Source organism: Augochlora pura, chromosome 7, assembly GCF_028453695.1.
Source record: "Augochlora pura isolate Apur16 chromosome 7, APUR_v2.2.1, whole genome shotgun sequence".
Classification (NCBI taxonomy): Eukaryota; Metazoa; Arthropoda; class Insecta; order Hymenoptera; family Halictidae; genus Augochlora; species Augochlora pura.
Window position 1 is genome coordinate 30,420,862 of NC_135778.1, and position 25,635 is coordinate 30,446,496.

Consider the following 25,635-nt stretch of genomic DNA (forward strand, 5'->3'; position numbering starts at 1 on the left):
TAAATATTAGACTTAATGCAATGTTGAATATATTTGTCCGTACACTTTGAAAACTCCTATAGCAGTAATATGTGCAAGGAATAGTGATTCAAAACGATCACATTGACAAGTTACTTCTGGGCCATTGACAGAGGAGATCAAGCTTCGAAATAATCACCAAACAAAGATATTACCTTTTCTGCGCTTGAATGGTCGACAGAGAAAGCAATGTAGAAAATCAAACTGCTATCATTGTTCTGCTACCTATTCACACGTCCGCGTAGTTCGCGTAAAATTAACACGACAAAACTCTTACGATGTCGATTAGATTAGGGTAGTTTGCGTGCTGCACTCGATAGCTTACGTAGAAAATATAAATATATTCCTATGCAGGAATATTCTTCATTTCTGTTTTGGTACTGTGGGTAATATATACACTGCCATTATTCCCCATCCCCTTTTCCAATCTATTTTCCATGGTGATCGTGATCATAATCGTTCGTCAGGTTGCACAAAGCGCAGCTGCTTCGAAATCGAGTCAGCTTTCATCGTTTGTCCGATTTTTGTAGATTCTGTTGCAATATCGCATTGCAAGAAACCACTAATTGTATGTGTCTCAGAAAATGTCTTTTTTAACTTTTATTGTAATTTTCTAAACATTGAACGTAACACATATTTGTTCCACGTCTTTGTAATTAAATGCCTTCTAAGTTTTCATAATTAAATGTCTTTTGTGTTTTTGTAATTATATTTCTTTTGCGTTTTTGTAATTAAATGTACTTTGCGTTATTGTAATTAAATATCTTTTAATTCTACATAGAACTGTAAAAGAATATAATTGCATAAAATAATATTTATAAATAAATAAGTGAAATGGAAAATTGGTGTTTCCAAATTTTCATTCTAGATTGCTTTAAAGATATTATTAATTCACATGTTGATTGCTTTAATGAATAAAATATTTTCGTTTAGATTGGACGAACGATTTAAAGTTGTTCAACTTTAATATAGGTCAGTTCCTTTTTGCATACCTTGTACATGTTCATTGTATCGTACATATAGGATGTTCGTGAAATTTTGTAAAATGTTATTGATACAATGAGAAACGGAATGCTTTTCGGAAAATCATCAATTACAATTTGTTATTTTGTTTAACTGAAAGAGATTATTACAATACATTCTGAATAGAAACTGCAGAAAATTGCTGATAACTATAAATAATTTTCAAAATAATTTTCATGAATGAATGAGATGTTATTTTGCAATCATGAAGACACACGGTCAGTTAACAAATTTAATGTATTTAATATAAAGATATTAAATAGCATTTTCGATTAAATATTTTAAACAAGTTTTAATCAAAGATCCAGAAATTCAACTGTACACTTCACGAATACCCTATACACTTTCAAAATTCATCTTTCAGCGTGAATATATAGAAACATTTACCACCAAACCGGTTAACACCTACAATTAATCAAGAAAGTCTCCGTACATCCTTTCAAATATAGTAACATTTTCCAAAATTCCAACTTAAGCTTTTTTGAAAAATTAGAAGAATTAATTAAGTAGATGCCATATATAATTGCTGACAAATTTTTTTATCTTTCAAAGAAAATTTAAAAAATACATTTCGCAGAGATTTCTCAGGACTATAATGAACAACTATAATAACACTGAAGCCTGTCGCTTGTTTTTTCAACAATTTCGATGAAATTTTTAGAAATTGCAGATGCATTGCAATTGGCTCCATCCCAATATAAAATCAATTAATTGATATGTCTATTGAAAATTTATTACTATTTAAAATTAAATAAAATGTTATATTAAGTTAAACTAAATTAAATAATTAAATTTCGATAAAATTTAAACTTTTAAACTGCAATTTAAATTTCTATGAACTCCTATTTTAAGTAAAATTTGTAAAACAAATAACATTATAGCTAAATCTTACGTTAAAAATTTACTGTGATCAGTTATAGCCAAATTTAAAATTGATTAGAATTTAAATTTCCATAAAAAGTCATTAAACGATTTTCCACTGTCGACAAAATTGATCTTGACCCTCGATCTTGAAGAGGCGCAGCAATATTTTTTATTTCATCGTATTCTACTCGTCGCGAGGATGAACTTTGAAAAGTTTACGTTTACAGGATTCTCTGTAAATAAACGAAATAAATAAAGAAATTTTCGATTCTTAACCTTAACTTTTCGAAGTCAATTTTGGAAGTCAAGTCCGCCAACGTCCACCAAACAAAATTTTTGTAAACTCAATAAAGATTTTAGTAATGAAATCAAACTTTTTGTTATAAACTTTACCCTCATTTATTGACAAAGTTATTCAATTTACCTCTCAGAATCGAATTTCTATCACCAATTCGAGTGTGTTAAATCACATTGTGATAGTCCTGCGTAATTTCGTGACACCCTGTACGTAAATACAAAATGTATTCACGTCCTTTTCACTTCATATTCGAAAATTAGTAGATAATTTTGCTATTTCCTTCGTGACAGAAATCACCCAGATTTTTTTCAAACATTGTCACACGCATCACTAGGTAAATTTCGAAATGACTTAAGAGTTGTTTGTTTAAAAATGTTATTCTGTTTCAAAGGATCCGCGCAGCCTTCTCCGGCAGATTGCATATTATACTATGTAACATATATATACATATGTTTAACAAGTGACAGTTAAAATAGTACTGTAATTGCTTCAATGAAAAGGCACTAAACGAACGTCTGCGTTTAATACAACTTTGCTTTTCCCGTTGTTCCTCGAACAAAATTCAATATGGTCCACGCTGAAGGACAAATCGCCTAATTGCTCGCGTGGAAAAGAGTCGGCAGTCGCGTGTCCAGCTTCTTTGAATTCGATTGGGGAGGTCCTTTCGCAGCGAGTGTGAAGGAAACAAGCGTCCGAAGTGAGGAGGGATTATGCGAGATCAACCCTTGCACGAGCGACCTTCAACTTTCTATAACAATCGCGTAGGTACCTCGAGAAATATAACAGAAACTCTTCAGACTTCAAAACTTTCGTTTCCATGAGTTTTAAAAATAAAATTACTGAGATATTCCAAATTGTCCATTTGTGCCAGTTATGTCAATGTGCATTGTTTTAAACATCTTTTAAACTAATTATTATATTGCAGTCTTTCGTGCAAAATTGAAATGTTCTGAATAAAATAAAAGTTTTCACGTTAAATGAAAACTTATGTCAAGGTTATGTTTTCAATCATAGTTTTCCAGTTAAATGAAAGTTTATATCGAATAAGAATTTACTAAATTAATTACAAGGAACGTTAATTAAAAATGGGTTTCTAAAATGAAAATTTAAGTATAAGGCTACACATCTCGGAGTTGTGAGTTCGTTTAAATTGCCGTTGATAATTGTAAATACAATTTTTCATTGTTTAGCAATAGAACAAGATTGCATTTGTTTTCATGGATGTTTTCTAACAAAATAATTATTTTATTTATTGAATGCGAATGACGAGTTGATTTACTTTTTTAAAAGAAATTATTAGTGTTTGTAAGCGATTGTCTAGCATTGCAGGATGCGATGCGAACTGTTCGATTATGCTAGATTCAGACGATTTTAATAAAGTTGATTACATTTGGGGTTAATTAAGTGATTAATTTTCATGAGAAAACTAATTTTACTTAATTAGTGACGACGCATTTAAATCGATACGTCGTTAAGTAGTGAAATAATTGGAGGACGCCTTTTACATTCTGTGTCAATTGGAATTGACGAAATTGAAAGCAATTTTGTATTTTTATCATATAACGAGTGAGAAAAACAGAAATCGTGTGCAAAATTATTGATTGCATTAATAATTTGTTCAGACAAAAATCGAATATTTGTGTCTCATTTCTATCGATGTAATTAGTATGATTTTTTGTAACTAAAGGCGTAGAGAATATTCGAACATCGTCTTTGCTGAAATTCTAATTAGATTTTATATTTTTTATTCTCCGAGAAAAGATATTAAAGTACTTAAAAGCTACGAGTTTAGAAATTATTGTAATGTAATCGTTATTATTATTGAAATTGAAATATTTGAAAAACTGACGTTGTTTTGATACACAGCCAGCTTAGCATATTTTTATGAATAATTATAAACTGCAATCGCTGACAGTCCAGTATTTGGAATTTTTGTAATGTAAAAAGTTGCTTTAACCTTTGAACATATTTAAATGTTCAAAATAGTATCAAAATAAATAGTTGTTTCATGTTAGATACATCTATGTAATTTTTGTAGCTGAAACGCAATAAATTAAAGACCCCATGATTTACTCAAATTAATTACTTTAAAGAATATGAATCCTAAATACAAAGAATGAAAGGTTTTTTAAAAATCTATGAAAACCACCTAATGGTTATCGAAATATTCAAAGTTGTCTAGTGGTGCCAGTTGAGTATACTTTATTCATTGGGTATACTTAAAGTATCTCCTAAACTAATTAATTGAGAGTAATTTATAATTAATAATTACTCTTCTAATACTTTCCCCACATAACCATGCCAACTAATCGTCAACTAATTACTCTCCTGACAATTCCCTCACATAACCATGATAACTAATTGCCATCTAATTACTCGCTTAACAATTTTCTCACATAAGCATGACAACTATTAGCTTACTAATTACTGTCCTAATAATTTTCTCACGAAAAACCTATTAACACATTCCTGCACGTAACAGCAACCTCTGTTAATCAACACAATAAAATACCTACACCTTCGTTAAAGAAAACAATATTGACACCAAAATTTTCACTCGATAAAATATTAATTAAACCAAACAACGCCTTTCGTTTTTTCTTTTTTAAATATCACTCAACTTTCAGCCGAGAAATGTTCTTAACGTAATCAAGAATTTCGAATTTTAAGCATCTCACTATTTATCGCAACATTAATTAATATTGCTGATTCAGAATCGCCGTTAAACAATGGTGAAAATTCCGAACGAAATAGAACGACCAATTGCGTTATTAATGATAATCGAGTCGCTCGCGCAAAGGGCAGAAAAGTGTCCATTTCGGGGAAACGGCACGAGGGACAATCTTATTTAAGCATAGTTTTAATCGGCAAGTTCCGCGTTTGTGCTAGTAAATTGAAAAAATCGACCAAGTACGAGTAGGTATCTATACAAGTCAATGAAGTAACTCGACACCGGTTTTTGTATAGTGTACCACGCTAAATCTTAAAGTCTGTGATTAATTTAAGGCTTATTAATTGAACGTTATTACCAGCAGCGACTAGAAACGAATAGAATTCAATAATACGGTACAATAGAGTATGTATACGTATGTATATATATATAATAATAATCTTTTATGCAATTAATCCTCTCTGTATACGTATTATAGGTAAGCCTAGTTAGAGATAGTTATATCTGATTCTAGGAAGTTTCTCTTTAGTCGCTTATTGTTCCTCTATTATTCCTAGTTGGCCCGATATAGATGTTCCCAATACGTTTGCGTACGATCCGCCGTCGCTGAAACAGCCTCCCGCTGCCATAGCACGCTAACACGTCCCTCTCGAGCATGGCAGCCAGAAAACTACCCTAGATTTCGAGCTGAAGGAGGGGCGTATGCCGTTGCCTAACGAGTCTCTTTTCGTTAACGTTATTATTCTTATATGCATTTTTGTTTCATGCGCTACTTAATGCAAATTACAAGAAATAAATCAAAGAAAACTTCTGAATTTATATAAAGTTACTGGATATTCGGCTAACAATGGATTATGGTAATCTGCATAGAAAAGTTTTCATTCGATACAAGATGAAGGTGATTTCGATACAGATAAAAGCGACTCAAATTGTTTAATGAAATCATACTATCTTTTTACCGTGTGAGCAACGCGCAGTGCCACTTCACGCGGCCTACCCCCACTCCTCCCGCTCGAGATCTAGCTTATTTTTCGGGCTATCGTGACTCTCGAGCCATTTCCGGTCCCAAATCCTTCGAATCTCCAAGGACAATCGTCTTTGTTTATCATTTATTTCATCACGCAGAGAAATCCACTGCTCTCCCCGAATGCCGCCTCCACTCGAACAGAACAATACAAGAATCGTTTCTGTGCGTTTAGCGTGATTGTTTGTGTGAATCGTCTCCGAGGATCACCGTCTCCACGTAAGCGTCCACCGATTCTGGCTGATTCCATGGTCCTCGAGGTGGTCGCTGTGGTCGAAGGGACAGCAGAGCTCCAGCGTTCTCGTTTCTCGTTAATGTTTCAGACGTTATCGAAGTCTCAGCTATTTGTCGATTTTGTTACTTATCGATAAACCTTTATCCGACACGTCGATTTTCGTTTTCCATTTCTGACGGTATCGATTTTCATCGCTGCTTCGGTCTCTTGTGGGACTGAAAAGGGTCGAATTGATTTTCTTAAATTGAAACTGGTCCGTTCATATTCCTTGTTCATGATTGTGTACAATTTTATGTCAACACTGTCTTCATCCGCCATGTAAATTTCAGCTTCTGTCCTGTGTTCGCGCTCCACTTAATCATTGTTTCGCGTCTATTTTTCAACATTTTGTTGGTGCTTCTATCGTTTGACTGAAAAAGGTTGATTCTTTTTTAAATTAAGACTGGTTCATTGAACTTCCTCGTTTATCACTTTGATTGTACAATTTTTCAGCGATGATTTCTTAATCAACTACTTTGACTGTATTTTCCATTGATCTTCATCCACCGCGTCAATTTTATTTTCTATTCGTTATCAGTGCCTGTTTTATTAGCTATTTCGAGTTCTTGTAGGGCCGAAAAGGTAGCGTCGAATTTTTTAATTAACACTGGTCCGTTAGTGTTTTTTGTTAACCAATGTTTTCTCTATCTATAATTTCGATTGTATTTTATTCAATTTTTAGCCTTCCTATCAGTTTTATTTTTTTTTTGTTTTTCTTTTTATTCTCCGTTTATTTACTGTATCGATTTCGTAAGAGGCTAGGGAAGGGTTGCGTTCAGTTTCTTAAATTAAAACTGGTCCATGAAAATTCCTTGTTCACCACTTTGATTGTACAATTTTTCATCAATGCTTTTTTCATCCACCACGTCAGTTTTACCTTTTATACTCGATAAATGCTTCTTACAATCTCTGTTTCTATTTTCTTCTTTTTTAAATAATCTATTTTTATCTATAATCGTTCGAAAGCTATAATTAATTTATTCACCACTTCGGTTCTGTTTTACGATAACGCTGCGATTTTCTTTCTTACTTTTAGTTAATGCTTTCTTGCTACTTCGACTTATTACGGAGAGAAAGGAAGCTTGCAACGATTTTTTAAAAAATTGGAACTGCTTTATTCCAATTTATTATCCATCGCTTTGATTTTATTTCATGTCAACGATCCCTTCACTCATCATTACAGTTTCATTTTTCATTTTTCGTTGTTGCTGCTTTCAATCAATGTCTCGATTCTGTTGTTGATTTTGTTTATTGCCGCTCGTTTCATTAATTGCTTCAATTTATTGGGACGATAAAAAAGGTTCGGGCTAATTGTTGATAATTGGGATTGGTCCATTCAAATTCCTTACTTGTTATAATGCATTCTTTCTCCACGAAATTGATTTTATTTTAAATTAGTCTTGTTTTCCGCTCATTCTATAATATTATACACCAATGGATCTTTCTTGATATAACTTTATAATTTTACATTTTACTTTTCGTCGATGCTATTTTTCATAAATGTTTCTTTTATTTATTACTTCGATTTATTGTGGAACACAGAAGAGGTTATGTTGAATTTTCCAATTTAAATCTTATCCAACTTGTACACTCAATTTCATCTTTACAATTTTATTTTTCATTTTTTATCAATACTTTGTCCAATCACTGTTTCAATTCTATTTTTTTACTTATTGCTCGATTTATTGCTAGTGCAATAAAGAATTATATTGACCTTCCATTCCAACCTGGATGATACAAGTTCTTTGTTCATCAAGGCTATTTTTATTCACTATCTTGATTTTATTTTTAATCAATAAATCCTTCATCTATTTTAAAAATTTTATTTTCCACTTTTCATAAGATCTATTAAACCAAGATTTCCTTTTTCTATTAATTTTCTATTAATTTCCCTTAATAATCTCTCTTTACTTATGGCGTCAATTTTTCATGAAAGTAAAAAAATTGTGTTCATATTTTCAATTGAAACAAGTCCATAAAATTTTGTTGTTCAGTATTGCATATTTCACCCACTACTTTAATTTTACTTTTCATCAATGTCGCATCACGAATGGAACCATTAATCCACGACATTGATTTCATTTTAGTTTTTGTTACATTAGCGATGATCTGCTACTATTTGTTTTCATTTTTACAAAATATCTTTCCTTATCACCGCTTCGATTTATTACGTGAATCCAAGGAGTTCGTTTTTCATCGGTACTAATCCGTGTCTCAGCGTCGGCAGTTCGAATTCCTTCCTCTAGAATCCAGTCAATTGATACCCGACCGATAGTGTTCTCATTTGATTCGGAGTTTCGATCTCTCCCACGTTCTTAGCATTCTCCCGGTATGCAACTCCAAGGTTTTCATGAAACTGTAAAAGCAAAGTTCTGGGAATGTGGATAGCTCGCGTTCTTCAGACAGCCATTTTGTTTTGTTTTGGTCCACGGTGCGGGGATTCTTTGAGGAACTGTGCCTCGCGATTTTCTTTTCGAAGCGAATTCAGATACTATTAAGCCCGAGAATCTCGATCGATTCTGCCAGTTATGTTTGCTTCCGCGTCACGGAAAACAATAAACGATATTAGCTTGTCTCTTCACTTTTATTTTCCCCCTTCACGAAAATTGAAAAGCCGATCGAATATCACCTGGCTTTTACTTAATATCGTGTTCGTTATTCATCTTAGCCTTTGTCCTCGTTGAAAATGAAAATAAAATCATGTTAATGTCATATATTATGAATAGTTTAATTACCATCGCCGTTGTTTTTCATTTTTCTCTTTGTCTCTGTTGGAATCGAAAATTAAATGTCACTAATTTTTATCTATCATCGTCGTTATTCATTTTCCTCTTTGTATTTGTTAAAAATGAAAATCAAATCGTATTAATATCAACAATCATCACTTGTTTAATAAACATCGTATTTGCTAATCATTGTTTCCCTTAGTCTTTGATATTTATTATCCGCTTTGTCTGTGTTACAAATTCAAATCAAATTGTATTAATTCCAATAATTATCACTGGTTTAATTAACGTTGTCTCTGTTACTCACTCTTCATTTCGTTTTCGTTAGAAATCCTATTAATTTCAATAATTATCACTCGCCTAATAAATAACTTTTTTGTTAATCATTTTTCTCTTTGTCTTCGTTACCTATTTTCCTCTCTGTCTTTGTTAGAATTGGAATTGAAAATCACCTTTCCCCTCTTTCTTTAAAGTATTTCCCAATACTTTATTTCCTTCTTTGTTTCAAATTAAAATGATATCGTATTAATTCCAATTTGTATCGGTAATTCAACGAAATGTCGTCTCATTTATTAATATCTCCTTTCTCGCCATGAAAAAAGGGACAAAACCGTATTCATCCGACACGATGTTATCTCTGTTATTTAGTTCGTCTTCGTCTTTGTTAAAAATTCGAATGAAAGCGCGTTTTATCGGATCGAATTTCTCTTCCAGTCCCCGTCTCTATTCTTCTCATCGAATAAAACCACATTAATTTCAATTCTCATTATCCGTTTCCTTTACTCTCCTCGCCGTCAAAAATCAGAGAATCAAATCTCATTCTTCTCCATCGCCGTAATTACTCGCATCGGCTCAGCATCTTATTTTCGTCCTCTCCGTCGGTAAAAATAGAGCGATTTTCTATCAATATCGCACGCGCGGTCATTAATACCGTCCTCCACAGCCTCCTGTCCAGAAGCAAAAATAAAATCGCCTTCCAACATTTCCCCGTTGAACAACGCCGTCTCATTTCAGTACTTTCATCGGCTCCTCTTCCCCGGTTCGTCGTAAAATCGATTCCGCAAACACCGCTGTCCACCGATTCCTCGCGAATCGATCTATATAAAATCACAGCCGATTCGCTCTCATTTACAACGATCTCGACCCAATCTTCGCGCTCCGGCCACGGATTCTATCAGCAGACAATCCCAGTCCCAATCTCTTCGATCAACAAATCCCCCTCGAAAGCAGACCTCGGTATCGTACAAACAATCGATTACTATCGAACGCAGCTATGCTCGATCCGTGTCCGTTCAACCACGTCTCCTCGACAGCCACATATTTTCAGTACGCTTCTTCCGCTTCTTCCGCGCTCGATACTCGGTACCCCTCCTCGCGCCGATTCCAGCTTCCGGCGATCCTCCGCGTTTCCAGGCATTCGATTCCGTTCGCGGGCTGCTTTCTTTCCTCCTGGCGTGTCTGTTCACAGCCGAGACAGAGCCGTCCGGATTGTCCAGTTCCCTTATACGATCTTATTCTCCGACCTCGGATTGTATTTTTATATTTTTCGACAGAAGCGCTTTCGGGCTCCTGTGTGGGAAAAATATAGATACAGATAGACAGAGCGAGAGAGAAAGAGAGAGTGTGTGAGAGAAAGATAGAAGAGAGTGTGTAAGAGAAAGATAGAGAGTGAGAGAGAGAGGAGATAGAGATAGAGAGAGAGAGAGAGAGAGGGGGGGAGAGCGGTTCAGAAGCTCTCGCTGAGCATGTTCGGAGCGACGCTGGTTATGGTAACACGGGGTAAAGTCCACGGGATTGCCGGTGATCGCGAAACAGATGGCACGAGCACGCCGGGGGCTTTCTGTTACACGTCGTCCTCTATACTCCTCAGGGGTATTTGTTGCTTTTGTGCCACCGCGTTCAGCACGTAGCCCAGGTGGTCCAATTTCTTGTCCATCACGGACAACTGCGGACAGAAATGGTTCATGTAAGAATCGATCTCTCAGCGCGCCGAGAAACTTCTTCGTCCCCGTGGGGAGAACGCGTTTTTCACGCGTGAGTGGCTCGGCAAATTGCCGGCGAACGCAATCGAATGAAAATGTTTCGCTTGTCTCGGAAACGGCCTGTCAGAATAACCATCAAGAACAGGTCGTCGGGACGTTTCTTATTTTTTTTTTTTTTTTTTTTTGGTTTCGATGCTAAACGATACTCTCTTTGCATGCGATGTAATTTGGAAATTTTCAGATTTCTAGTCATTCCGTTTGCGAGTAACACTCGATTGGTAGAAACAAAAGTTTATCTTTTGTTATGTTAGCTGTTGTCAGAGATATTGAGGACGTATGATAGCGAAAATGAAATTGTAAACTAGCTTCAATTAGAGTGTTTTTGGCAGTATTTCAACCTTCTCAGGTATACTGCCACGTATGTGTACGTTCAGTTTTCTTAAAATTATGATTACTCTAAGTGTAAAGAAAATGAGAATCGGTTAAAAAAAGAAACCATTAAATAGGTTGTACCATACTATAAAAATTCATCCCTGAAGAGGTTAAGCAAAGTTGGACTTAAAAAGCTGTTCTGGTGTAACCGCTAGAAAAGTTTGATTTCGTTTAATTTTCTGTGCAGTGCGTAACATAGTTATACGAAATTTTCGATATTTTAATAGTTTGAGACATATTTGTGTGTTTGAAATATGATTTCGACATAAAAAGTATATTATATTGTTCCATTCTTATTAGAATTAAGAAAACCAATTCTTTAAATTTAAAATGTAACAAAATAAATTTAAGGTTGAAGAAATACGTGATCAAAAAAGAAATACGAACTGATACATGTCCTCTAGTATTTCGAGTAGGAAATCATAAGCCTATACAATTTTATACAAAAACAAGTAAAATATTCAAAGCAATACAGTTCATAAGAATATTTATAAAAATAATTGCATAAAATTTATACAAAATTTTATCAAAAGCTAGTGAAATATTTCAAGAAAACCGATTATTTTGTTCCATATAGAAACAAATAGTTTCCTTAACTTCAATGATAATAGAAGAACACCATAAAGATGAAAATGTTCCATTTTGACGTACGTATTTTCGCGTGATGAAAAACAAATGAAATATTCTGAAATTGTTGAAGTTATTTCGTTCGCTTCGTATAAATAGAATTTATTTTCATAGATTTTATTCGGCAACCTTGGGTGCCAATTGTGGTGGTTGGAAAGGTCAACGAGAAAAATGCCACGAGGAAAAGAGAGCCATCTGACAGGGAAAAAGGGGACGATTGATGCCGTCCGTGCTGAAGGTAAAGGCTAAGTACGCAACACGCATATGAAGTGTACGAAGTGGCTCCTAGGCTGCAGTTACGACGAAAGATTAATTGTGATTGCAATGTTTTGATTACGTTGCTAAACGACGACGTAATCACGGTGGAACAGAAAAGTTGGAATAGACTAATGAATGTGTCTTCTCAAGACAAAAATCCATTACATTAATTTTAACCCTTTGTGGTCGTATGTCTACTCTCAGTCACTAAAGTTATTTATCTATTTGTTTTTAATTTTTAAATGAATTTAAAACATATTATCGTGTTATATATAACTAAACTTTGAAAAAGATTAATAAATTTTGTTGTTAGTTATCTTTAATAAGATATCTTATATCTTATAATAATATAATAAGATAAGCTAGTAGGTACGAATGTTCATCCGTTCCTTTAAGTAGAAATAAAATTTTATTCTTTTTTCAACAATATTTAAACATTCAAGTAGATGTAAGCACACAATAAATATAAAATTCCTTTTTTTTTTAAGAAATTAGTGGGATCGTAATAATTCTAATCATAATTATTGTAAAAAGAATGGTACGGCAAGGGGTTAATTGCAATTACATATATCAATTAAAATAATTCTGCAGAAAACCAATTCTTCGTTATTCTTTAATTTTGTATTCAGATTCAAACAAATCCTTTTAAACAGCATATGGTCGTAAGTAGAAAGCAAGGTCAACTAGTGATCCTTTCTTTCTACTTATTTTTTCCTTTCTCATTATCTATGGATTGTGAATTATCCATTACCATTAATATGGCATATTACGTTATTGACGTTTATGTTTATTAATTACACTGTTAGTTGAATTCAAACGTCAATAATGGTTGGCCAATTAATCGTGCAATACGGTACGATGTATGAAATGACAGTGTGCATTCAAACGAGGCAAACACGTCTCAATTTACAATATGACATTTACGTGAAATCTGTGCGCAATTACTTGCGCACTAAAAACGAGAGAATCGACAGTGATCCATACCTATTGTGTAGACTTTGATGCGTTCATCGAACATATGGTTAATAAATTAAAATGGAATTGCGGTTGCACACTGATAATGAATGGCTTATCATAAAATCGGTGGGGATAATATAAAATTAAAAATTCCAAAAGAGGCGCATGCCACTTATAACTTCATGGCATTTCAATTCGTAGCTATTAATAATAATTGGCAAATATAGTTTCTATCGCTTTTCATTACTTCTCTCGATGTCCCTGTTATTTTTCGATAATTTTAATATAGATTTTATCATTAGAAACGTTTCTCATTTGGTTTATTAATTTTATACAAATCCATAAATATAATTTGTTATTATACAATTCTTTAAATATGATTTGTCATAATTTCAATATATTCGCAAGACAATTTTGTCATTTTTCATTTTTTAGATTTAGATATAATCGAATTTTGTAGAATTAAATAATATTATATAATACAACGTCATTTCATGTAGCAAGTTTTTTAATTTATTCAATAACTTCTATTTAGGAATGAAGTACAATACGATAGTATGAAATGATATTTATAGTAAAATTATATGAAAATTGGAAAAAGTAATGAAAACAAATAGAAATATTCAACAATTTTTATACATATAAATTCTTTTCAATTTATTTTTTAATTTCTTTTTTATTTTCATTTTTCATATTTTTAGTAGAATTTTTAAATTTGCATAGCATTTCGCTGAAACTATTCTCACATTATTCGATAACTTCATATAAACTTTTTAATATAGTTTGACAGAATTTTCGTGGAGTTTCATCTCAGTTTCAGGAAACTTCCATCATTTTGTTCAATAACTCCTACATAATACAAAATGTGTCAAAAGTTAATGAGACTGGCCGTATAACTTCTGAAACTAGCCAGAGTATAACTCAAAAACTGACAACAGCTGAAATATGTATGCTTATTTGACGTTCAGTCGAAATTTCAAATTGAATTCGCGAGATACTATAAAAAAAATATTAATGCAAGACAAAAATTTGATTTTTAGCAATTAACATCTTATTTTTATGATTATAACGCTAAGAGATAGCAGAGGTTTTTCCGATTAAAATGAGTCCAAACACGACGTAAATAGGACATGGATCACAGGATGAGTTAAGTAACTACAACCCAATTCAATCTGAAAAAAAGTTGGATTAGCTGATCTTGAAAATTTTCCCTATTCATCTTCAATTAACGATTTCTATTCACCTTCGAAACCACATATTTAACAATTTTTCATAGAAACCGTACTTTAAAAGTTACTTGAGGTGTACAAGTCATGCAACACACCTTGTAGATTGCTTATAATCGCAGACTAATTGAAATTAATCTGACCTGTATCGTATTTAGATTCATTTTAATCGGGAGAATCTCAGCTATTGATTAATGAAACATTTACGAAAGTGACAATTACGAAAAATTAAATAAAATACAGTGTTGTATTTTTATACGGTATTGAAAGAGCTGAATCGCCAAATACTGTATTGTTGTATATACCAACGCTCCGATACTATCAAATACATTACACCAAGAAAGATATTACACCAAGAAGGAGATATTGTCATTAATAAATGTATCAAATATTAATAATTAAACAATTGTACGGCAACAGTCTCATTATTTTATAGACATATCTCGTACGAAAATGTACTATTTGGACTTAAACACAGTATTTCGACCACATTATATCTCTTCCATGACGGACCTAATCAGCTGAAGCGAGTATTAACACATATTCGTTCGCATGACGAAAATTCTTTATTTCGCAAACAATCACCAATAGCCAAGTGACGAAAATTCGTTATTTGCATATTACAGAAAATAATTGATTCTTGTTTTCTTAGTTCTAAATAAATTAAATTCTAATTTTTACCAAACAGAGATCATTCCAGTAAAGTTAAGAAAATTATATGGTTTTTAACAAGTTGCATTGCTTTTATACAGGGTGTACCGTGAATGGCGGTAGAAAATATTACCGATCGTATATGTGTTAATACATGTTTATTAGTAGTGAAGGTTTGTAAAACGTCCAATTCGAATTAGTAAACAGCAGATACAGATTTAGTTAAGGGTAACTCACCTGCTGCTCTACCCTGTACAGGCGCGCGCCTATCGTCATCTGCTTCACGTTACCTGCCCGGTCGATTCCTGCCAGATAGCTGCCTGGCTTTCCCAGGGTCTGATCCAATCTCCTCTGTAACTCCTGAAAAAGGACATCAGTTATTGCTAGACTGCAGATTTGATGCATTTATGGCAAAATTGTGCTGACACGATTTAAAATGCTGTAGAAATCAAAAGCACTTTAAAACATCATTATATTATTTCCAATCTATTAAAACGGTTAAAAGAAGAAGATAATTTCTATTCTGTTTCAAAATTGCAATCCGCGTAAATCATGCGTCAATTCTGTTATATCGTGGCCACTGTCATCATTGTATAACGTCTCATAGTGTAGACAAAAATGGACAAAGTAATTCTATTTCGCGTTCTTATTTAATGCTTGGATTACTTGATTTAGAGTACAGAAACGTTTTAAAGAGAAAATGCACTGATTGATGAAAAGAATTACTTATTGAACGAACAACTGATTATTTTACGAACTGTTAAGAACTTCTATAAACTTTTTAATGGAGCCTATATTGTTTTTGCATTCTTGTGAAACATAAAATGGCAAATTCAACGACTTTGATGCAATATTTCTATTATTTGGTCTCTGGAAATATATTTTGACACGACGAGTGTTATGTCGGCCACGTAAGAGTGACGATAATCTGTTATTAGTTTTCAAACTTCATTTTTATGTATAATATAGTCGAACAAACTCAATTTCACTAGGATATTTAGGAAAATACTGCCGATTCTTATGCGAAATAAAAATTGGGTGAGTTAATTGTGTGGAGTATGAATGACATGACAATATCGTTTCTCTTTTTAATAATTTTAGTAGGCTGAAAATAATGCAACAATATCCTTAAATTCTTCCAATGTCTCCATAATTTATATTTAATTTATTCACTTCTCAGTATAAATACGTAAACACCATAGTCTAACTATAATAAGTTGTAATTATCTAATTTCATGTAAATTAATTCAATTATTTAAATGCTGCGTAAATTTTTCGGATTAATTCTGCGCACTTGATCATCATTGTGAAATTGTCGGCGTTTAAGCTGTTGCGATTTCTTTAATCAGATTTCAATGTTTCGTTTTTTCTACTAATGTGTTTCCCAATTATTGTTTGAAGCGAGATCTTTAAGCAGCAATTTAACATAATACAACTATATGAAATCCTATTAACAGCCTTCGGATTGGCGAAGTATTAATATTAAATAAATCCGTTTAACAATACGCGTATACATATGTGGATAATACATATGCCGTCGAGTCTGGTATTGATTTTCCGACTGCCTGCAACACTCGTATTAAGATATTATAATGAAAATTAATTACCTGTCATTTAAATTAAGAATCAAATAAAGTAGTAAACAAATTCGTTCGAAATTGTTTTTAATTGCTAATAAATAAGGTAATAATTAAGTAATTTAATTGCTAATAAGCAGGTTTAATTAATGCAGTTTAAAAAATTGTGCAATATACATACAATTAAATGTAAAACCTAATATTTAATATTAAATTTTAGAAATTATTTCACCCATGGAGAATCACAAAACGACAGGGTCATTTAGTTCAGATAGTAAAGAAGAATTAGTAACTAATGATTTCAAGGAAAATCGAAAAAGAAAGAGAATTGTAGAACAATATTCGTCTTCAGAGGATGAAGATACAGATAACAATGGAGAAAAGAATGATGAAACATACATCCAAAGAGTGCGATAGATTAAGCGGAATTCAGGAAAAAGGTATTGTACTCAAATCGGAAATATTGTACCTTTAAAAGTTTTCTAAAACACAGATTGCCGTTGTCGAACAGCTTGCATAAAAAATTACGGAGAAGAAGGAAGAAAGAATATTATTGAGAATTTTTGGTACTTGGGAGATTTTAATAAACAAAATGTATTGCTTTACGAAACTATCGAGAACGAATCTGCGAAACGAAGACGTCAAAAAAAAGCGGAAAAAGTTCGCGCAGAAATGGGAATTTTAGGTATTCGTTAAATTTTAAAGATGGTAAAGTTCTCGCCTGTAAAACAATCTGTTCGGATACCTTTCAAATGAGTGAACCAACTACGATATACAGGGTGGTCCGGAATTATGAGAACACCGGGAAATGGGGGGTTCCTGAGGCCATTTCAAGTAACCTTTTCCTTTGCCGAAATGCAATCCGCGACCTTGTTAACGAGTTATTAATGATAAAAGATTGTTGCGCAATCGTAATAGGTGAATACTTTAACCGAGACACCCTGTATAGTTTTATAGACACCTTGTATAGACACTTTAATTCATTTATTAATTAATACGATATTCTACGAACAAACCAGTTTACTTTCTATTCTGCAGGCAAAAATCTATAACAAGACTTAGCGTGGATACATGAAAATATCTTCGACGTATCAGCTCTACGGTCACATTGAATTTCATGATTTCGTATTTCTACTTTATTTCTGTTCGTAATTATGTTTCCAAAGCCTTCAAACTTTAATTAATGAGTTAATCGACGCGCTTGGAACATACAAAATCTTTGCTCGAACACTTGGGTAAATACATCCAGCGTTTGACTGTAGGCTTGGAAACAAAGGCGACTATTGTTACCGCGTATCATTTCTCATCGGTGGAATGCGGCTCGCGCGTCGACAATTATTATGTCACTGCCAATCGAGGATCGTATAAAGCCGATGTCAGAGCCCGGAACAATGGAGTTGTCAATACATGGCAACAGCCGGGTTAGTCGATCGTGTGTCGATATAATGCTATGCCAATCCGAGCCGTATCGAACAGCATCCTGTGTACTCCATGCTTTCTTTCATGTTTTAAGAAAACCGACTGTGTGCGAGCAATCAATGTCCATTATTGAGCATCAGTTCCATAAACCGTAACCAACAACACTGCTGTCGATAGTTCGTTCGAGCAGAAAAATAAATTGAACAAATGTTTAAACGGTGAATTTATACATGGCGGACCGCCTTAAGCACGCCGTTTAATTATTTCATACAGATGTGATAAAGTGAGAAATTTGTTTAAAGCAATTTAAACTGTGAGTATAGACCTTCTATACGTACTATATTATACATACTAGTATACATACCCTATGTATATACATAGGGTATACCTATGATACGTATGTATAATATAGTAATAGTATACAGGCATTAGAAAATTTAAGGATATTGTTACATTATTTTTAGTTTGCTATAACTTTTTTTAAGAGACAAGACATTATCATCTACTTTAATTTTAAATTCAATTAATTACATTAAATAATCTCATGCGACAAGAAAGCGCCATTGCGTTTACATAGCTGGTTACGTAGGTTTATTTAGGATGAAAATAATATAGTAATATCCTTAAATTCTTCTAATGCCTGCATATTATGTGTAGGAGGATGCCCTGCGTGAACATCCTAGGTACTAATATTCCGCGATATAAACTATCTATCGGGTTGTAAGGCCGATTACGCTGAGGGACGGAATAGGTTAGCACCGTTGTCCATCTAATTAAAGATGAACAGCTGTTTTTCTTCTTTGCGTATAAGATGTGTTTGCTACAGTGACCACGAAGTCGAGCTGCAGGAATGTAGTAATTGATCGGTGTGGTGTGTGTCCGGACCTTGAAGACTGAACTTGAAGTGCTATTTAAATATAGACTAAGTTCGATGGTCTAAGGTGGAAGTTGAATGTATCTAACCCGACTCTGGCTGGATGAGAGACGATGTTGAAGATACAATATTACCGCTACACGAGCGATAAACTGGGACAAACTAAATTTGAAGAAATCACATTGTGATCGGCTGTACTAATCAATCGATTTCGTCGAAATGCGATTTCTTAATGTCATTTCGCGATGTAAAAAGGGCACTAAAGTAATAGTTTTCTAAATTGGAAAAACCGGAATTTGAAGAAGGGAAATAAAGTAATCGAGAGGCATAATTCCGTTGTAGTACGGAACATTATGTATTTAACTTGTTCATTGTTCAGCATCAACGCAAAAAATCCACAGTCTCGTAATTAATAGCTAATATGGAACATGAAGTGAATAAATAATAACTGACAGTGCTATCGACGAATCGTTGGAACCTATAAATAAATTTAGAGGATATTTAAACAATGGTACACAGGGGATGCAATTAAGTGCAGTAACATGCAATTCTTTTCTTTATTTGTAGCATGTGGTATATGGAATTTTGTTAAAATGAATGAGCAATTAATTACCAATAGTAAACTTTGTACCCATAAATAATGATTAACAGTGCTGTCGGCGACCGGTGCGGTCGGTGCACAAATAAATTTAGAGAAATTTTATACAATATTGACATTCGCTTATTACTTTTCTTGTTCTTTGTATATTTAAAAAAAAATGTTTTATTAAAAATGAATATTAAAAATATTATATATTTTATAACATACAAATTACATTGTTTTACTGTATTATTATTTGAAATAATTATTTAAGGCAATTGTGAAGCTCTTCATGGAATTTTTATTTTATTGTAATAATATACATAAAAGTATAATTATGTATATTTTATTATAGCAATATAAATCAATCTGATTTGCTTTCCTGATATATTTAATGAAAGATGCAAAATGGTAAAGTTTCAGGTTATTTAAATTTTTTATTATTTAGAAGAATCTCTTTTCTGCGCTCTTTATTTACACCGCTAAGGAACCCCATATTTCTGTTTTCCGCCGCGTCATTCAACATCTATACGTGGAAACGTAAACATTAATATTCGTATTAGCATAGGAACCATCAAGATTTTCGTGCGCCTCAAAGCGACCGGTTTTTCCCTTAATCAAAACTCCATCTTGCCAGCTTGCACCGGCAAACGCATCCCGAAACAGTTTCGTTGCTGTAAATTCCCTCGGGAGATTTTGTATCGATTCGTGCAAAAAGTAACCGCTTGTGACATCGGTGAATTATTCAATTATTGGCAAAAGAACTCATTCTACCGTCACTGGCAAATTGATGTAACAATGGAAAGGCGAATACTTCGGGAATTTAATTGACACTTTGCCAGGATAGGTTAATTAACGCGTTATGCACTGTATATCGACTTTTTCTCTCGATATCAAAGTTATTTATTTAATGAAAGCAAAGCTAAAAGGACGTGATTTACCAAAGACAAATTAAATATTAATATCTATTATTTTAATATTCTTTATAATAGCATAATTTTATGAAGGACAAATATTGTTACTTGGAACGTGAATTGTACGGGTATGCTACTATGTAGCGTTTCTATCGACGAGTACTATAATTTTAATAGTACTATAGTTTCATAAAATAATTTTATGAAACTGCGGTTAATTGTGACCGAAGTGCTGTACACATCATAAACGAATTCAAGGTTTATTTTTTAATATTTTTCAATGTTTTTGTTTTAAAACTATACTATTATATATAATGATGTTGGGGACGACTTGTTTATGAAAATTTCAACTGACAATTTAATAAAAAATTTTTGTCAAACTTTTTGAAATCATGGTAATGCGTTAACAAGATAACATTTGAATTACAACTACTTGCTTGTAAATGAACACTTTCATTTTATATCGTTATTTTTAATTATTATATTTTAATCTTTTCGACTCGAAGAGATTTTAACTGTAGATCCAGAATAAGTTTTCTTCCTTACAGTGTTTCAATTTTATGCAATAAAATGCATTTTATACATACGACATTAACTTATCTCTTGTGTCTAATACTAACAGTGTCATTTTGAACAATTTTTCTAAAACTATACTTTGTTGCTATTAAAATTATTTTGGAATAGGGTAGAACAACTTTAGTGGTACCTCAGAGTCACCAATCGAATGCGAAAGGTTAAGAATCTATCTATCGATTGTAGTAACACTTTACACAAAATTGTACCTAAAAAATTTTTTAAAATTATATTCAACACTTTTATAAAAATTATTACTTCTCATTGAATAATATCAACCTCTTAACTGTTTTCCGATTAGGAAAACAAACACATTCCTAAATGAGATATCGAAATCTGCCTGACAAATAAAATTGACGAAACGAAAGTTTTGTTATAAACAACATAAATGCAATGTATAGTTTTTATAAATGTCTATAGTCTCTACATACAATAACCTTATTAAAATAAAATTCTTTCTTGACCAAAGAAGAAAATGATTATCGAAATAATCGTCACGGAAAGAAATTTAAGTAATTAAATAATTAATTAATTGTTTAACAAAGTTATTTGATTATGTATGGTTAAAAGCTTAAACGGCTCTTTTTTACTCATTATTCGATGAAAATTCTACTACGGTGATTCTGAATCGACATTAAAGCGATCAAAGTATTATTAATAAATTATTTGCAGCTTTTTGTCCAACGTGGCGTTGTTATTGATTGAATCAATTGCAGCTATGCCGGCAATGTGCGTCGACCGCACGTACCGTAAAAAGCGCTCGTTTATCTATATTCATCGCTTGAAACGCGGCATGAAAAACCGTTCGCGTAGCGGTCGATTGTAAAATACTGAACAGATTCGAACGGGGGAAGCGCAGTGCGCAAAACGCTCGTAAATATTAGATTCTACTCGGCCATTCTCTGTGATCAACTGTTTCCTCCGATCTACCGACGAGCAAGTTACAAAGGACGTATGAAAAAATCACGGTCCAATCCTCCTGCGAAAAGTCCTATTCTGGTGTGAACTTTTGAAAACGGCAATTTCTTTTTGTACATATTCTTAAAAGTTATAGCTTCCGAAATATATCTCTGAAACCGTACACGTGAATTTCTAAAGTTATCGAAGTTATAATTATTTAAAATACACGACGATCTTATATCGTTGATAATACTGATTTGTTTATTTTTCGACACATGTTCCTCTGAGTTTACAATATGATACACCGATGTAGCCACGATTGTATCGCTTTTCGCGAGCGCTAAAGTTTAATAAATATAAAAGATAATAATGGCATAGAATTGAAAATTAAAATATAAAATACAGAGGTTTTTGCACGATCTTTTATCGATATTGATCTAATCAAGTTCAACGTTAACGTACCAAATGGGGTCAAATGAATTCTTTTAAAATTCAATTTAAAATGTAGGAAAAATTAGTCACATGTGAAAAGTGTAGTTGATTAATTATTTTATTTGTAAAAATAAAAATATATGTTTGATTATTGCATTATAAATCAGACGTTATGTTACGAATCATTGGCTTTAATAAATTAGGAATTTCTTTTTAAAAAACGACTTTTATTTCATAATGATTAAATGACATCGTTATTAAAGGCATTTTCTCGAAATTGTAGTTTTCAGAATGGTGCCTTTAATACCTCAAAACCTATTTGACCAATTGACACAAAATTTCAAATTGTTCTCTAGCGGAATCAAGAAAAATCCTTATCTTTATCTAGTCCTATTTTCAGGACTCCGAAGTTTAACGAAACATGCAAAAATCGATAATCGAGTTTCGGAGTATCACCACTTTTTTAATTACCGACTGTTTCCTTTTGTTCGAGTACCTGCTACAACCAACCTCATACTAATTAAAGAACTTTCGCGGGTTTCTTTTTTTTTACTTCGGACGTTTTTCTTTTTGTATTTCTTTCCTGTCAGCAGTTACTACATCTCCAAAATTGTTAACACCATGTGACAACCTTTTTTAAAAGCGATTATGTACGAGAGTATGCAATGTCACCAATTTGAACTATTTTTGTTCCACAAGATTTAAAATAACCTTAAAATAGCTATAAAATAAATCTTATCAATTTGACTGCAAAAAATACAATAGTATCTTTGCAAATGATTCCTTAGAAAAATTAAAAAAAAACTCGCGCTTCGCACTAAAATATCTCCTGTATACAGTGGTCATCTGCCACGATTATTTCTATCTCAAATTTTGCTGTTGTAAACAACATTGTTGGAGAGACGAATTAGAAAAATGTGAATTTCTGTATTCACGTGATTTTGGAATGTAAGATAAAAGGAGAAGTTTCATTTTAACATTTATGTAACATTTTATGATGCGCAAGAACGTGTTTCTGTGCCAATTTCTATACTAGGTGAGACTAATGTAAAATTCCAGCAATGTTAAATATGAATTATCTATTTTAGTAATAATAGAATCGTATTTATTTTTATATTAACCCTTTACAGTCGAGTGGTGACTGCGAGGCACCATAAAATTGTTCTATTACGTTGCAAAATAATCTCTATACTAACAAAGTTTGCATTTATAAAATTGCTAAAGTTATGTTATGTTATTATGGATTACAAAAATCAATTACATATGCATAAAATGCACTTTTTTATATGAAATGGAAATGTTATAAGCCAGAGAAATTACTTCAGACTTCCAGTTGAAATCGCTTCAAGCGCAAAGGGTTAATATTAGCTTGGGTTACGTGTAATACTTGTGAGAATTCTGAAAGCATATTAAAATTGATGTTGAGATGAAATAATCGCGTTTTTTGAAGCAGCGACCAGCCTAAATAAATCATTGAAGAAGATTGATTCTGCAATTTATGTGAAAAGTTCGTCTCAAGAATATGATAAAATGTTTGAAATGTTCGATTTGATTACACGAAGCGTGTGCATAAATATCAAAAAACACAACACTTTATCCTCAAAACTGACTTTTTATAAGCATTCGTTTCTTTAATAAATAAATATACAAATTAAACTATAATCATTCTATAAATAACCATATTCCACTTTTTACCTTCAGCAGTACACTTTCTAAACCGCGTAATTAAGTATTAAAAAAAGTTATAAGAGAAGTACGATTTAGGATACAGGTTGCCAAGCTCGTACTTTTTCAACTTTTTTGAAAATTGGAATTCAACTTAATTATAAGCCTTTTAACACGTTTATAAAGATCAAAAATGTTTAAATAACATGTTATCATTTTAGTCTAAATAATAACTTAACCATAAATAAGATTACCAGTTTCACATGTCTTGAAAACTCGATTGAGTAGTACGATTATGACAACTTTCCCCTAATTGGATCAAGCAGTCTAAATTGCTTTTGGAACGCTAGATTATATTCGAAAATTGCAATTACAAATGGTATGATCAAAAAATTAAGAAATTATGTTTCTTTAACTTTGTCATCATATGAAAAATGCACCCTTGTAGTTGAAAATAATTTTAACCCCTTAGCTTACAATGACGTATGAGAGACGTGATAGTTTTTCGGGGCCAAACATAAACAAAACGTCTCAAAGACGTGGTAAGTCTACCGGACCAAACATAAACAAGACTTTGGGCCCGCACAGTTGGAAATCAAATCGTAAGGCAAGGGGTTAATAACACAATTATAATACGATTGAAGTCCAAGGTAATTGAATCACATTATAATTATAATTCATTGAGTAAACTCAACGATAATCTTGCATAACTCTGTCTGAAAGCATATTTTGGATTTTGTATTGAACCAGCGTCGAGCTCAAAGGGTCAAATGATTGTTTGTTCACTTATTTGGAATCAAATCAACGCATAACCCTGAATAGAAGACAATTACTTTTCCCTGTTTGCGTATCTTTTGGTGTTTATACGGTTAGTAGCGCAGCTTTATGGTTATGACCCACGGATTGCCAGAGAAGACTGTGCAGTCCCTTCGCATCCGCACATCGCAATTACAATTTCGCGGCGCCGCAACGCGCACTTTCACCCGCGGCAAATGGTAATGAGGTCCGCGGGATTTAGCGGCTACCGTCCGATTTACCGACTACGCCCCATGACGTAATCGTCAGAAACTAGAGTACACCCCGCACTGCGCGTCCCCGAAATCGCGACGCAATCTGAAGCAATCCCGTATTACCTGACGAGCAGAACTTGAACGAAACTGTTAAAATTTTCTATCCGTTCGGTCGTAATAGTTAGCGTTTGATTTTTCACTTGGCTAAAACAATACCCGAAATTGTCTTTCTTTAGGATAAAAAATATTGTTACGGCGAGTTGTCCAAATCAAGTCCCTAAGGAAATAACAGGACAGTCGACAGTTGTGATCGAACCGCCGAGTGATCACAAGGAATTGTATTATGACGTCACAAGGAATTGTATTATACTAGATATTCGAAACGCAATTGTAAATAGTGTAGACAATGAATAAAATGTTGCATCCTATAACACGTGAAGCCATAAGTTCCTTCCTTTTTTTATGCGAAATTAATAGACGATATTTGTCGTTTAACACTAGGTTTACGAAGCGTATCAATTTGACACATTTTCAATTTCACATAGAAAAATTAGGAAGTCGGTTAGATTTATCTCTTGCTACACATACAATCATCCGCGTAGCGAGAAGAATATTTGTCAAAATTGATTTTCTTCTACGCCTTCGAATTTCGAAATTTTC

The 25,635-nt window shown here is 32.9% G+C and overlaps 1 protein-coding gene across 1 annotated transcript in view; it reads right to left on the bottom strand.

The window, feature by feature from the left end:
* Positions 1-9,351: 9,351 nt before the first annotated feature.
* Kcnq (KCNQ potassium channel) overlaps positions 9,352-25,635 on the bottom strand; it is a 168,012-nt gene continuing 151,728 nt past the window's right edge. Inside the window, exons 13-14 of the mRNA XM_078184615.1 lie at positions 15,269-15,391; positions 9,352-10,843 (exon numbers count right to left, since the gene is read on the bottom strand). Of these exons, the coding sequence (XP_078040741.1) occupies positions 10,742-10,843; positions 15,269-15,391 (225 nt within the window). The 3' untranslated portion in view covers positions 9,352-10,741. The remainder of the gene's footprint in view (positions 10,844-15,268; positions 15,392-25,635) is intronic.